At 34.3% G+C, this 16,403-nt stretch overlaps 1 protein-coding gene across 1 annotated transcript in view; it reads left to right on the forward strand.

The window, feature by feature from the left end:
- The window catches only part of LOC149796869 (uncharacterized), a 33,426-nt gene extending 24,246 nt beyond the window's left edge, over positions 1-9,180 (forward strand). Inside the window, exon 2 of the mRNA XM_089961515.1 lies at positions 7,295-9,180. Coding sequence (XP_089817641.1) covers positions 7,295-7,684 — 390 coding nt within the window. The 3' untranslated portion in view covers positions 7,685-9,180. The remainder of the gene's footprint in view (positions 1-7,294) is intronic.
- Positions 9,181-16,403: the final 7,223 nt, after the last annotated feature.

Consider the following 16,403-nt stretch of genomic DNA (forward strand, 5'->3'; position numbering starts at 1 on the left):
TTGCAGTATGACCTCGTCGTATTTTGGTATTATGTTGTTTCATCAACGATGATACTGGACCAAGAAATTCTTTACCAGGATCAACCTGTAGTAGCTGTGGCCATCGTAGACCACCTCGTGGTCCGAGTCCTCGTTGATAAATTCGTTCAAACGCATCGGCTACTTCAGATGATGTTTTCGCTGATAGCGGCTCTGCTTCTTTATATCTACTTGCAACATCAACTACGGTTAGCGCGTACTTGTACGTTTTTCCATGTACAGTATCATGCGGTAAAAACAGAATATCAGCTTGATGAACTTCATTAGGAACACTGACATCGAAATACGAGAACTGAATTTGTTTAGGACGTGGTAGATAAATTTGCCATATTGCTTGTTTAGATAACCACGTTTTAGCAGTAGAATGTTTAACCGATGCTGCATCAGCAAGTTTACCAATTGCTGCTTTGCCTCTCCAGTATCCTCTCGGCGAATAATAAATTGATTCCATTATTAATTACCAGCCCCAATCGCTAATTTACCTTTCATCGAGGATCTTACTAACCAATTAGCTAATGATTCTCTAATATTTTTATTTTTTATAGAATTTAATGAATGAATTAATTTTACATCTGCAATATGCCTATCTTGTAGATTTTTACTTTTATAAGCTACATCATGAGCATGACAAGCTCGATCAATAGCATTTATTGGTTCCTCGCCTGGTTTTGGTTGATCCTGATTATCGAGCCTGATATCGAGTTGAGTACCAGGACCGCAATAATTATATCCTGGTAGATGTTTTTCTCCGCTGTATTTAGCCCATGGAGCACCTGGAAACTTTGACATCAAATTAGCAATATCACCCCCCCCGCTTATTAGGTAAAAACGAAAATTTCTTTCTACCGCATATAGAACATTTTCCACCGTACGCTATTTTTTTATTTTTTGTTGTAACTGTAGCTAAATCAATAGTTGGAGTTTTAACTCTACAGCGTAAACAATATAAATTCATGTTATAATATATATGGATATAATTGATTTCTCAGCAACTCGGCAGCGAGAGCCAGTTAAGCATCATCCTGCGCTACCAAACTCCATCAGAATGATTATCATAGGACCATCTGGATCGGGTAAGACGCAATTATTACTTAATCTGATAATGAGATGGTTGAAATGGGATAAGTTGTATTTAGTAGCACCATCCGTTGATGATCAACGATGTTATGATGTACTTAAAGATTTCAATGAAAACGCACGATTACTGGATGAAGATACTGATGTTATAGAGTTTATAACCGATATTGATGAAGCACCATCCGTAGATTCCATAGACGGATTTATTAATAATTTAGTTGTATACGACGATGTGATGCTAGATAAACAATCAAATCCAGCCAGAATATTTTCCCGAGGGAGACATAAAAATACAGACGTGATCTATGTTACTCAACGATATACACAAATTCCGAAGGTGATCAGAGACAACTGCAACATTTTAGTTGTGTTTAATGGCGTAGACACACACACGTTGCGAAATATTCATCAAACTTGGTGTGGTGGTGACATGGATATAATTAAATTCAAAAATTTCTTCTCACGAGCGCAAGCTACCCCGCATGGATTTATAACAATAAATTTACATGATCCAAGAACAAGATATCGTGTGGGTATTGATAAAATATTTGGGTAACAGGGGGAGCAGCAGAGAGGGTACCTACCAACGTTGGTCGTCAAAAAAATAAACAAGAAATAAATAAACACGTAGAGTACTTTATTTTTTCAGCTACTATTTCGAACTGAGGTTTTATTAGTACAATCGTCCATTGCAAAAATAAACATCTCAAGGAAAGTTCATTTGTAAAATCTTGACCTTTCTACGAGATGATTTATTTGTTTGTTTTATTTGTTTTTGTCGGAATTCTATGGTCTGTTCACCCTCTCTGCTGCTCTTTGTAATGAAACAGAAAAAGATGGCATTGTCATCTGCCAAATTGACATGTTGTCAGAAATAGAGCGTTGGTTTGTAGCGTGTTTTAAGTTTTTGAGAATTGTATATGTTCATTACATCCCACATTAGTTGACAAGTTTTTGAATTTTAAATATTTCAAACACCAAGATTACTATTACAAAACTGTACTGCTGTTTATGTTTTTGACATAAAACAATACCGACATATTCAATTTTTTTGTCATATCTCAGCCACAAGAACTGGTTTAACTATTTGCTGTTAAACTTATTGCCTTCTTCTGATTAAAACTGTCATCACTGCCATCTGTTGTATTGATGATGGTCTATGGATGTTATGCGGATTTAAGATCCATGGAAACTTGGGAGAAGATAAAAGTGCTGTTTCTTTGCTGTGACCGTGTTAATTTTTAAGTACTTTATCAGTGGAGATTTACCAACATATCCACTTAATATACACTGCTCAATTTTAATGAGGTTCGGATTGACCCTAAAAACTTGCATGTACTTGATTGTTTGCTTTTACTATGAACAGTCAGTTAACAAAACTTGGATAGGTAATTTGCTTACTGGATTGATTTTTACATATCATTCTTCATCAATCGTGTCATTATTTTTAACTTAAAGTGCGCTAGTAGTATTGTTTTAGCAATGCTGACAATGTTAAGTTAAAATCTTGAATGCTTGAAAAAAAGCATCACATTATAGATGGGGTCATTGGTGCATCAGTGCATAATTTGATCTATATTGTTGTTCTTTGAGCACATTTCTAGTTATTATTTGAGTCAGTTAATCTACATGTAGGTTATTACCAGACTAAGCTCAGTGTTCTTTTCTTTTTAGTTTTCTAGGCAGTACAAATATGGAGCAGACCGTACAATTTTATCTTAGGTCAGGGGGATTTTTTTTAAATAAAAAAATTGTCACTTTCATGTTTTTCAAATAAAAACTTCATTACCACTTCAGCCCTTATATCACCTTTATTTGTTGAAGTACGTATGGTATCTTTAATGCAAGTGTGTTTTACATGCGTTTTATCTAGAGGACCAGCCCAATAAATTGGTTAAAAAAGTAGGGGAATGGCTTATTCTCAAAGATATCATGAGTAAATATTTGCCCCTTTTTTGTAGAAATGGGGCAGACGTATGCTTATCATCAAACATGGATTATTATCAGTAAATATTGTAATGATTGAACAAAACTTTGTCTCAAAGGAAAATCGGTTCTCCCACTCATGGATGCATGTAAAATGAAGGATCTCAAGTTTGACAGATTTGTGCCTGTAGAAAATATCAGAAGAAAATCAAATCTTTGTTATACTGTACGTTTTTCTGCAAAACAGTTTTGTCCTCAGACCACTGGTTACTGCCAGGTATTGTGTGCTTGACGGCTTAAGCATATCAGTTACATGCATCTTTTAAAGGCAACTAAACTGCCAACTTCTTTTTAAGAGAGGAGGCATCATAAACCCCTATTTTATCACCCGCAGTGCAATGTAGAAAAGCTGAGTTGATAAACAAAATGTACATGTAAATTGTAATGCATTCAGATCCTTGAAGACAAGGCTGCACCCAAGTAAGCCCAGGAATTTATGAATGCCAGGATTGTTTTTTTGTTTTTGAATGACATGGCAACACAAGTAGGTTATTTAGTGCCATGGCAACTGGAGTCAAGTGCCTTGCCCAAGGAAACTACCATGGCAGCTGACCCAGACTGGTCTGATGGTAAGATTCCAGTCTTAACCCTTTTCAATCTCAAATCTGACACTGTTTGCCAGAGCTCCTGCGGCACCCCACAGATAGCAGGGTGCCACCTAAAGAATGTAGGTTGATAGAATCCATTGCTGTTCAGAGAAGTTTACATTGCATGCAATTTAAGAATGTTTAATCAGCACAGCACCTTATCCTTCAGGACACTGCAGTGTGCTTTCCAATTTGAATACCATTTTTGATGTAATAAAACACTGTGCTTACAAATATTATTTTGGTACATTTTGTGTGATTAAAGCTGGTTCCGTCCTGGTAAATCGAATTTCCTTACAGTACTAATAAATTTATTAAATTATTATTACTGTTGAGTTTTAATAACCTTAAAATATATAAATTTAATAACACAGTTATAGAAATGATAGACATTACTAAATTAATGACAATACAAAGAATATATTGATTGATTCATTCATTTTTCCATTTTTGAAATATAATTTAGCCATAATATAAGCAACCCTCTTTCAAAATGTTAAGCAAAAGTGTAAGTGAAGTTTTTGACTTTCGTGGATAGAAGAAATGATCTAAAGCGTGGGCCACATTTGGGTTCCAGAATACGAGAAATGGTCTGGCCAAATAAAGACCTGACTAAAGTGATTTGCAAGTTGTACAAAGAAGAAGACACATTCAGTGATCAGTAAAAGACTTGTATACAATCTGGAATGAATTTTGCTTTTATTTTTGATTTTATAATCTTTTCTTGGCGAGTATTGGTAACACATACATACATGAAGGGCTTAAGACATGCCCTTAGTATGGATATTGATTTGCAGGTTTTGACCAAAAGGAGGAGTGAACATATTGAGGCATATGTGGGTATTACAAATGCGTTTATTGCTGTTATTAAAATTGGCATGCATATGTATTTGGTCTCATTATAATTGTTGTAAAATGTAAGACATAGCAGAAACAGTGTTTTGATTACAGTTTTTCGCACTACTGGTCATAGACCAGAAGAGATCATGGGATAGCCAGTTGTCTCTATGCCACCATCAGTCCGTAAATATCACAAGTTTGCTATTGCTTCCCCTAGACTGCTTGGCGGTTTGCCATGAAGCTTTACACATTCATCCCAAGGTCTGGTTGGTCCTAAATGAAAATTGTGATGCTCAGACATACAGTATGACAGCAACAACAGCCATCTTGTAAAACCTGTTATTGCTATATCCACTTGAAAGGATGGTCATAACAAGTTGGAGATTTTACTAAAAGACTTTTTATGATGCTTAATTGGTCGTTAATGAAAAATAGTGCCCAGCTTACATCTGATGGCCACTACAGCAGCCATCTTGAAATTATTTTTTTGGATACTCCGCCTTAACGAAAAGACATACACTGTACTAACATGAGATTTTTACCAAAGATTCCTTATGATGTCAAGTTGGTCCAAAATTAAATGGTTCCACTCCCAATTTGGCTGCCACTGTGGCCATCTTAAAAATCCTGTTACAGCTACTCCTCATAAATGAATTGTCATATCAACATGAAGGTTTCAATAAAAGACTTAATATAGTATGACTGGTACTAAATGAAAATGGTGCTTGTCTGACATCTGTATAATGACCACAGCAGCCATCTTGAAACTTTTGTTTTTGCAACTCATCATGATGGAAAACTGTTTCATCAGACATATAAAAGATGTTTACCTTGAGATATAAAATATTGCTGTTGATGGGTCAATCGATATGTCAAAGGTCAAGGTGACCATGGTTGGTCTGTTATTGTTTTTTGGATTATATAAAAATGCTTTTATCATGTGACTGGGGTGAGACTTTATTGCACTGGGGCATTCTTTTGGATGACTGGTCAAAGGTCAGGATCACATTTTTTTGAGCTGTATGAAGAGCCCAGAACTTATATTTCCATAAATGGATTGTTATCAGCTTTGGAACATCATGGTTTAATGGAGGATTAAAAAGTTAAAGTTACAACTGTTGAATAATTTGTGAAATCTTCTTGATCCCGCAAGTGTAATGAGAAGATATGCCTTGGGATTTACAGTGATTAGTACATGTATGTTTAAGAATTTATCACTCCTGCAGTCTGTTTGCCAGAAAGTAATTTAGCATTAACCATTAATGTATTATTGTGTTATGGAGCAAGTGATGGCAGTGTGCTGTAGAGGTTAATTGCAGCTTTAAGTTTGATTTTGTTTGAACTAACAGACTTACATTGCAGTACACACTGCTGTATGATTTGACCTACTGATGATGGTTCTTTTGTGTAAGTTAATTTAGCTACTAAGCCAAATTGAGCTGCAAGTAAACGTTGAAATCATCTGCTGTTCAAAACTATGCTTTCACTTTATTTCAGTTAAATTAACAGTATGCTACAATTTTAACATTTGCTAAGGTCATGGGGCTTCCATTTCCTCAATATGATAAAGCCATGTATTATGAGTCCATCAGTAAGGCAGCTGAGCTACCACAGCTTACGCCTATTGACTTAATCCAAGATATCATACAGTTTATGATACTGAGAATTTGTGATAACCAGTTAGGAATGACTTCTGTAAAGGAGTGTAAAAGAGTGTAGTGTTTGTTGAAAAAAATGTGACTTTGTATTTGACCATGTTTTGGTTTTGATTTGTTTCCTTGTTTTTTCTGTATTGAGATTAATATGATGCTATTTTAATAAACCCAGGGTTCAGTGGCCAGTATCACAAGTATCAGATATTGACCATAGAATGTTTCTGGTCAAGGTGGGTGAGTCAGAATAATAGTAAAAAATGTGTTCTTCTTGGGCAAGTGGATTTTAAGATGAGGCAAATGACTTTTCTTAGAAAGACTTGCCTTGGACCTGGATCTGACAGATTCTTTGAGAACTGGAGCAATTAGACTATGGTTGAAATCAGAACATGGAGGAAAAATATTGATATATGAGAAATATTTCTAGAGGCAAATAAACACACAAGACAACTTTATATTATGTTTGTTTCTTTTCATACTTAAAGTACAGTAATTTCAGTGTTGTGTCGGAATAAGCAGCAAAACATAGAGCCCTTTCACGTACATGGAATTGGAGTCATGGCTTGTAATTTGTTTAAAGTCACTTGTCCAGCATCTGAAAAAAATGTTTCTTTGAGCACTGTATACTTGACAAATCCAAACTTTAGATGTACCATAATTATTTTTCACTTACAAGTTAGACGAAACTGCAAACAACATAGATCCTGGTCTGCAGTTGCATAATGCACCAATAGACAAGGGTCTGTGTTGTTTATCCTACTGATTACTCTAAACAAACTGCATAGACCCAAATCTGCTGACACAGTATGTTATGGCAGATCTGGGTGTATGCAATTTGCAGTTGGATCTGACAGGTGAGTATATACAGTGATTGTATTGTGATAAATTGAAGAGAAAAATGTGGTAATTGTTTAGGTTTCTGATTTCAACAAGTCGAGAAACTGTTTCATATATTAAAAAATGTCTATAAAAGGTTATTGATTTGCTGGATAATTTACCTTCCAAAGGATAATTATGATTGTCAAATATCTGGAAAAAGCGGCTTACCAATACATAATGATCACTGTTTATGACCAGAAGAAAGGAATACATGAATTATAATTTATTTTTCAGCAATTTCTGAAACGGCTTCATGGCATTAAGGCATCAAAGGGCATGGCTCGTGATGAACAACTGAAAGAATTTGAAGAGACAATGCATTATGGCATTCCCCTTGGTGCTGCTCTACCAATCAAGACAGAGACGGTTTATCGACCTGGAAATACCTCAAGCACTACAAGTTCAGTTTATGGATCTGGTGGAAAAAGGTCAAGGCCATCGAGTGCCAAGTCTAATACTTCTATATCATCAATGAGGTCATCTGTAAGATCAAGGCCATCTAGTGCAAAGTCAAATGTTTCTGTGATTTCCAAGAGATCAAAAGGCTCAAGACCAGGAAGTGCCAAATCTACGAAGTCATTGGATATTAGACCTCCTTGGGATGACAGATTTTCATGTGCTTGATATCCAGAAAGGAGGTTGAAAACTGAGTACTTACTGCATGTATAGCAGGTTAAATGAATATGAAGTAAATATAAAATTATACCATGATGGTAATAATCACAGTGGTAACTTGTTAAGAGTCATATTATTATGGCTGAAATTCACTGTCTCATTTTGACCTCATGGCTGCACATGGCAGCTTGGAGATTAACTTTCACATATGAGAAATTAGATTGGCCACTCTCCTATCTGATCTCATATGTTGGCTTGAAATTTACCTAATTGCATTAGGACTGGATGCATATAGTTGAGAGAAATTTAATGAAATGATTAGAGATAGACAAATTAACTGCAAAGAATTCTCATCATAAATGATGATGCTTTTTTGCACTTAGTGAAAATAAAGGTGTAAAAATACATGTCCTAACACTAACATATTCATCATTTGTCAATCTGTGACATTGATGATTCCGGTAAACCACCCTATTTTGTGTCCAGTCACATCTCCAAGTCCATCTGCATGTACTTTTTTAGGAGGCTTATTTTGCAATTGTTTATTTACTTTATATGTACTCGTCCCATAATTGACCACTGGTATGAGACTGCCTGCCTTGAAAAACCATATTCTCCATATCACAGATTTTTGTGATTATATAATTAATGACCTGTCATGAGAGACCTTTATCTTTTACATGTAGTAGAAAGAGTAGTCTCTCAAAACTGGTTCTGCTGTACACACAAAGTGTATGGACCATACATTACTCTTGCTGTTGGAGAATGCTATTGACTGTTGCTCAAAGAACAATGTGTAATCTTCTGTTTCTTGTTTTACTTCTCGTAAGTGGATACTACACAGGCTTGAAAGAGAGTGATCCTTACATTTTGGGTGTACTTGATTTGTAAAGAACAAAAGGGGATTGCCTAGTGAAGTCCTTTATGTCTTCAGACTTGTCTGATATTAGACCCCAAAAAAGATGTGTGTGTTTCCTGTTAGCCAGTAGTCCTTGTTTTTGTTGCCGACCCTAGCACTTTTTTCCCCCAGGGTTAAAATAAAAATTCTTGAAATGAATTTGTGCATCTATTTGAGCTGGTTTAGCCAGGAACTTATATATAAATATATATATATATATATATATATATATATATATATATATATATATATATATATAATACTATCATACAGGTTAGAGAATTTTAATTTGTACTCTGAGGAGTTTCAAATCCATGTCCATAGGTAAATGGCACCCATCACCTTGCCTGCACACACCAGTCCATATTCCATTGCGACTAATATGGACTGGTCTGTGCAGGCAAGGCAATGTGTGCTGTTCATGCACGTACCTGGGTTCAAATCTTCATAGAGTACGAATTAAAAAGTCTCTTACCTGGATGATATTATTTTGTATTAACTATTAATTCTGCCTACTATTATCAAGCATTCTCCTATAGAACCCTGGTATAGCACTTTCTGTTCTGTCTGAATGATTATATATATATATATATATATATATATATATATATATTGTATAAAATTAAAGCAAAAAAGCAAAATTTAAAAAAAACAATTCTGCAGTTGACATGTGTATCTAATTGGGCCAGTTTAGCAATATATGTTTTTAAAAAAACTAACCTAACTACCCTAATTTTAAAACCAGTGCAATACAAAACATATTTTTTTGGCCTTAAAAGTCCTGTTAAGGGCTGGTATTTTTTATATACATGCCCACTATTAGATGGAGTGTATTATATTATGATTTTATCTGTCCATCTGTTACCACAATTTGTTTATGCACAAAGCTAGTTTTCCACTGTCTACAGTTACCAAACTTATTGGATGGCTTGTGCTTAGGATAAAGAAGAACTTTATTGATTGGGTTAAGAGTGTAAAAATGCATGGTCAGTGAACGAAGAAAAATGTTTTTGCGCAATAGATGGAGTTCTCCACCATACAGAAAATTTGCAGATGGCTTGCCCTTGGGGTAAAAAAGAAGCCTATCAACTTTTGGATCAGAGTATCTCTTCCTGAATGACAATTGTAGTTTCCATTGAATAACTTGAATTCACTTTCATCTGTGATCACCAAATATTGTGAATGGTTTTCACTTAATGAAGATCCCTGTCCCACTGGGGGTTAAAAAGCCAAAGTTAGTGTCACTTTGACTGAAATAAGAAAACTGATTTCTGAACCATAACATAGTTCTACATCACATACCTAAGCAAAACTTTGGATGGCTTACACTTAGGGTAAGGAAGAAGCCTACTGATTGTGGGGTGTAAATGTCAAGGTCAAGGTCACTGTGACTGAAAAAAGTGGTTTCCACATCAAAACAATAATTATGACTGAAAATTTGTTAAAGGTACATTAAAAATCCAAATCTCTCTGCCACACACTCACATGCACAGTAATTCTACATCAAACAACTGAACCAAACTTGGTGAATGGCTTACACCCGAGGTAAGGAAGAAACCTATCAGTTATGGAGTAAAACTTCAAGGTTACTGACCGAAAAAAAGTGGTTTCTACAACAAACAAAAAATTTATCGACATAAAGGAGTCTTAAACATGGGGCAGATGTATCATGTCCTGTTGATGGTACTCAATTTTGCCATTATGATTTTTGATGCACATATTTCCTCCTACACAACTCAGTTTTTAATTTTATTTATCACTGCATTTACAGGTGTAGGTAAAGATAATAATTTGCGTGTTCATTTACACCAATTATTGTCTGTTGCTACTTTTTGTTATTTTGATTGAAGGTAAATGTGTAATTTTGGAAGAGGAAAAGAAATGTTTTAAAATGACATTATATAGTTCTGACCTGTTGAACATGTATATTTGAGTATGATACGAGTCAAACTGCAAACAGCAAGAACCCAGATGATCCAACAAAAAATGCATCATAATCTGTGCCATTTACATGAAGTCATTAGATGGAACAGTATAGATCCTGGTTTGTTGGTTCATTATACAGTGGCCTATCTGAACCTAATGTTGTTTGTAGTTGAATGTCTATTTTACATGTAAAGTATTCCCTCATTATAAGGCACCTCATTATAAGGTGGTCCATTTTATAAGGCAGACACGATGATGGACTCCTTTGTATCAATAGTAATATTACATGTATATATAAAATTCCTTAATACAGGGTGGTCTTGTGTATGAAATGGTCCACTTTTATGGTTCCCACAAAAAAGCATTATAGTGTGGGGAGTCCAGCATATATTTATTTTTAAAAAAGTGGATAGAGATATCCATATTTTCAACCTGTCTCATCATAGTTTTTTTAAAATATTTTTCACATAATGGTTATATATATATATATATATATATATATATATATATATATATATATATATATATATATATATATATATATATATATATGTTTTATATTGTGGCATTCTTATCATACTTTATAGTGGTTGCTTGGTAGAAAATAAGAGTACAGCTGTTTTGTAGAATGCAAGTCATTGCTCATGTGTAAATAGTTTACGTAGTTAATTGCCTGTTGTGCAACGTGGAGCTTAGTGTGTATTAGATTCCATACCTTTGTACTGTAAAACTGTGATAAAGATTTAGTGTGTTTGCATCTGTATTAAATGGGATTCATTTGCTATGGATTTTATAAAGGACTACATTATCTTTCAAAAGTCTGGTCATAATTGCAGAGGTTGTGACTGTTTCAATTAGCATATTTATCATTCATATCTAAAGAAAAACTTACAAACTGATTCGTCTAAATCAAGCTTGTGTAATTTATTTTGCATATGGATATTAATTACATATTTAGATCTGTGATTATGTCAGATAGCTTCCGTTTAATTTGTATCCATTTTCCTCCTAATTCTTTTCTTGATTAAGAGACTTTCCTTTTCTAAATAAAAAAAATATAGCAAGGTCTCGGGTAGATCATTTTTTATTTAGTTGCATTTGGCCTGTTCACTAGATTGTTTTGATGTATTTTTTATTAGACTTGTTTACAGGATTAATACTCTTTAAATGCAAAATATGACATGTTATCCAAGGATCCTCCACTTAAATGTATATATTTTATCTTTAAAAATTTCATGTCATAAACTGTGCTTATGAAAGTCTGAATTATCTCGTTTTAAGTAGGGTTACAGTAGTAAGTTTGTTTTAGCAGTCTTACTTGAGGAAGGATTGGGGTACTAATTCTTTTTCTAACCTCCAATCAAACTCTCCCAGATCTGATTCAAGACAACTTTTGAATTACCCACCCTTTGCTACTTGTTTTGAAGCAGTTGTTTCAGCTTGTCTATTTCACTGCACTGAGCAGAATGGTATCAACTTTTTTATTAAGAACTAGTGGTATGAATGTAGTAATTGTTACGGAACTTTTATGTAACTGTTCATAATTGTGGTGATGTAATTAGCAAGTAATAATTAAATAATCAAGTAATAGTTTGTATTCCTTGTAAGTGCCAAGTTTCCATAAAGCCAAGCAAGGCAGCACTGAGGATCTGGAGAAAAAAAACTGAGAATGATGGACATTGCATTAGGCTTCTTGTTTTTCTTTGAAAATACAATCATGCATGCATGCCATTTATTTAAAAGGGTTATATCAGATCTCGAAAATGAATCATGTATGTTTTATTTGATGCAACCATATTGGAAGGGAGGTTGCATCATCAATGTGTAGAGCTCCCAACATAGACAAAGTGAGCAAACCTTGCTGGTAGATACATGCACATTACATAGACCTACTGTAAATACTCACTTAAAAGACAAATCCAGCTGCAAGCTGCATAGACCCGGATCTGCCATCATGTAATGCATCAGCACATCTGGGCCTGTGCAGTTTGTTAGGAGTATTCAGTAGAACAAACAAGACAGTGAGTAGGTATGGCTGTTTGTGTCATTTTTGGTGTGTTTATTATGTTAAGCATTTGTGATTTTGAAGTATACAGGAATATGTTAGATACTGTAAGACATTATGTCGTTGTTAAGTAGCTATATGCAGGTTTTGAATAATACATTTGTAGCTGAAGGAAATATTACAGGGTTAATAACTTTGGGGTGTTAACATTGTTTATTTATCTTTCCTCATAGAATGAGAAGATGGCCAAAATAAAATTGAAAATTCAAAGTTCTTGAACATCTTATTGTATTCATTCAATACTTGGTGCAATTGGATGCCTGTATGAAGATAGTTTTTAGTCATGCTTTTCATATTTTGTATTTGAATCTTTTATTAATTTTTTTTTATACTTATGTTTACTTTTGTTTCATTTTACAACAATATAATGTGGTTAAAAAAGTATCTTTTGTAAACAGTTTTTAGCTGCCTTGGCTTTAGTAAGTGTTGCATGTTGTGGTCTTGTGTCTGTAATGTGTCATCTGGCTGTTGTGTGTCTTAACATCTATCATGAATTGTCTGTCATCAGTTGCAGTTTTCAATTTCTTTTTAAAAAAAACTATTGGACCAATTTCAAACAAACTTGGCAGACAGACTGGTATCAAGGTCTTTTGAATTTATACAAGTGATTTTGACCTGCAATAAGTTATATAAACTTTGAAATAACTTTGTCTCAAGTACTACAGAACAGAAATTGTTAGAATTTTAACAGAAAGCATTCTAGCATGAAGGTCTGATAAGATACCATTACTAAAAATTTTAATCCTTTAAGATGATTTCTAAAAAAGATTACTTAACAGAATTGAACAGAAAGCACTAAGCCATGAAGGGCTGTAAAGTTTTTATATCCTGTCCAGTTGGCCCAGGTTGGCTGCTGTCGTGTGTTTCAGGGCAAGGTATATTACTCCCATTTTCTTGGCACTTGTGGCCTGTTAAGTGTTGATGTGTACAGAAACACTGACAATCCACCATTCAATATGGACTCATTACTAAGCATAGTAAAACCTATCAATGATGTCTGAATAATCTATGTTAAAAAAACAGCTAAAAACAGCTGAAAAAAATGTGAGCAAATATGACAGCACTCTAGTTTGATGGGATAATCTCAAAAAATTACACCCAATTTCCATCCAATATGGCTGCCATTACCAAAAATATAAAGACTTTTAGCATCTTCACAAAAACTACTTGAGAATTTTACAAAATACAGCGTTAAGCATCCTCTGTTGAAGGCATTTGATGCTGATCTACCATCAGTAAGGCTGTTCCTAACAGTAAAGCATTTCAACAATATCTCAGAAAAACCACTGAGCTGAATTTGACCTTCTTTGACAAGAAGCATCTTGAAATAAAGGCTTTTCATTACTGGATGATGATGATGTGCCATCAAATAGGGATAAAGATACCAAAGGAACTGAGAAACTTGAAAACAGTTTGTTTTCATATCATCTGCAGTCAACAGCTTTAGGAGACATTTCAACAGAAAGCATCCTACTAACCCAGATTTCCATGCCAATGGCTCTTACATTTGGCTGTTAGACAGGTGTGCCATCAAATAGACAGGTGTATGCCAGATAATCAATCTCAAGGCCACTTATTTATGTACTTGTAGAAGTTTTAGAAACTTGAAGCGGTTTTTATTGTGAATCTAAAAGTCAAACTTGAATCTTCAGTACGTCTTAAAAGTTGGGATTATCTGACCGAAGTCAGAAGTGTATATGTGAATTTGTAAACTATGATGTTTTTTTCCATAATTTTGTATATGATGATCAGTTCCAAAGTTACATATGAGCATGAAATTGCATACCAATACTGTACATTCTTTTTTTATGCAGATTTATATGAAGTTGTACATTCTACGAGTGCTCAAAAGCCCTTTGCATTTCATTTTGCTCAGATGATTTTTTTCTTCCCTTTAACTATAGACTTGTTACCTTCACAGGGAGGCCTGTAGTTTTTCAAAAATAAAAAGATATGAAGAATATGATTTAAGACAAGTTATTAAAGTTTTCTTAAAGATTCTGACATTGTGTTTTTATTATTTTTATCTATGATACAGGTAAAACAAATGAGTCCTGAGTGTTAAAATCAAGGAGTTTGAAGTGGAACATCCATTCAAATTAGTGTCCCCAACAATGAAATCATATTTTAACTCGGTTCTTAAACTTCAAATATTGTAAAACATAAAGGTTTTCAACTACTATATATACTCGCGTATAAGCCAACCCCCAAACTGAACAGGTATAAACGCTAAAAGGTGCATGACTTACGTAAAAGCCGACCCACAACTCCGAGACATATCAAGATACACAGGGTAAGTTCCAAATGCGTTTATTTAGGCAAATTTACGTTTTTTTAAAATACATGTATGCTTATCTCGAGGTTGGCGTGCATGATTATTAAAAAGAAATGGTGTAAACTTGTTTGAAAAGTAATTACATTAAATATATGTTTTCTTATTGTTTCTGCCTAATTTAGATTTGTGTATAATTTGATCAAACGATGACAAGAATTTAGCAATTGCAAATTGCTGTAACACTACCACTCCCTTTTAACATGATTGTTTGTTTATGCATTATTGCATTGGACATTTTATATCATTGTACCGGTAATTACATTTTTCCTTTGCTTTGCCATTGTAAATATCAAACAACAATATGGTTCAATTCAACGCTCGCAGTTAAGCTGCTGAATGTATTTACATAATGGCGCCACCACATGTACATTGTAGCTTTGATTATGCACTGAATTTAGTACATCCATTGGAGTTCTATCATGGGCACCATTATGCCAAACTTTAATGATATCTCCAAAATACAGTAAGGAAGCTTCAGAAATAATGCTTCGAAAATTATGCTAATACTGTAAAAGCTGACTTGTAAGTTTGCTTTGATGTTAGCAGTCTTACACCGTACCTGTCAACGTTCACGCCGGGAGGGGAAAAAAAGGTCTTGATTTTGGGGGCCGCTCCACACCTACCTCCCGATTTCATAATATCTTCCTGTTTTTGCAGAGAACTCCCGATAATTACATTATGTCTTCAATTTTCTTTCTTCTAAACAAGAAAAGTCCTACATGTTCTGTTGTATCACCTGTGAATTATTGTTGTGATGAAATAATTACTTTACTAGAAAGAATTCGCTTCTTCACTAAATAGAATGTTAAGTTTAAACATTATTCACGTACATTAATGATTTTTTTTACCTCTACAACAATATAATAATAAAAAAATTAAACCACAACAAAAAATAAACCACAACAATAAAATCTTCCACACAATCACAAGAATGATCACTACAAATGCTGTAACTCCATATGCTACAGCGCCATTCCCATGAAAGAAGCTTGCACGAGTGAACACCTGACATTTTTATACCATATATACTAGTAAACTGCAGCTGGGAGAGATGCAGTGTCTCAGTGGCACTGGACTTGTGGCCAGAAAATGCAAGTTTTTCTTCCACCATGAGATCATTCCACATCAAATTGTTACTTTATCCTAAAACACCAATATCCAAGACGCTATCTAGTCAAATGTTTGTATTTTGCTTCAGGTTTCGGTGCTATATTTTTTCATGTGTAATGTACACCAGCTGCAAAAAGCATAGCTCCAGATCTGACATTGAATGCTGTGCTGGCAGATAAGTGTCTATGATCTATTTACAATTTCAAGTGAATAGCATACCATATATGTTCACTTATAAGTTACATTCAGCTGCATACAGCATAGACCCAGATCTGGCACATAGTGTCTAGATCAGAATCTGTGTTGTTTGCAGTTGGATGCAACTGATGAATGAGTACATGCAGTAGATTCTGATTGGCAGGTAGATTATGCAACAGTTTTTTAAGTTGAGGGC

This window comes from Sinohyriopsis cumingii, chromosome 6 (assembly GCF_028554795.1).
Source record: "Sinohyriopsis cumingii isolate HCF-2022 chromosome 6, ASM2855479v2, whole genome shotgun sequence".
Classification (NCBI taxonomy): Eukaryota; Metazoa; Mollusca; class Bivalvia; order Unionida; family Unionidae; genus Sinohyriopsis; species Sinohyriopsis cumingii.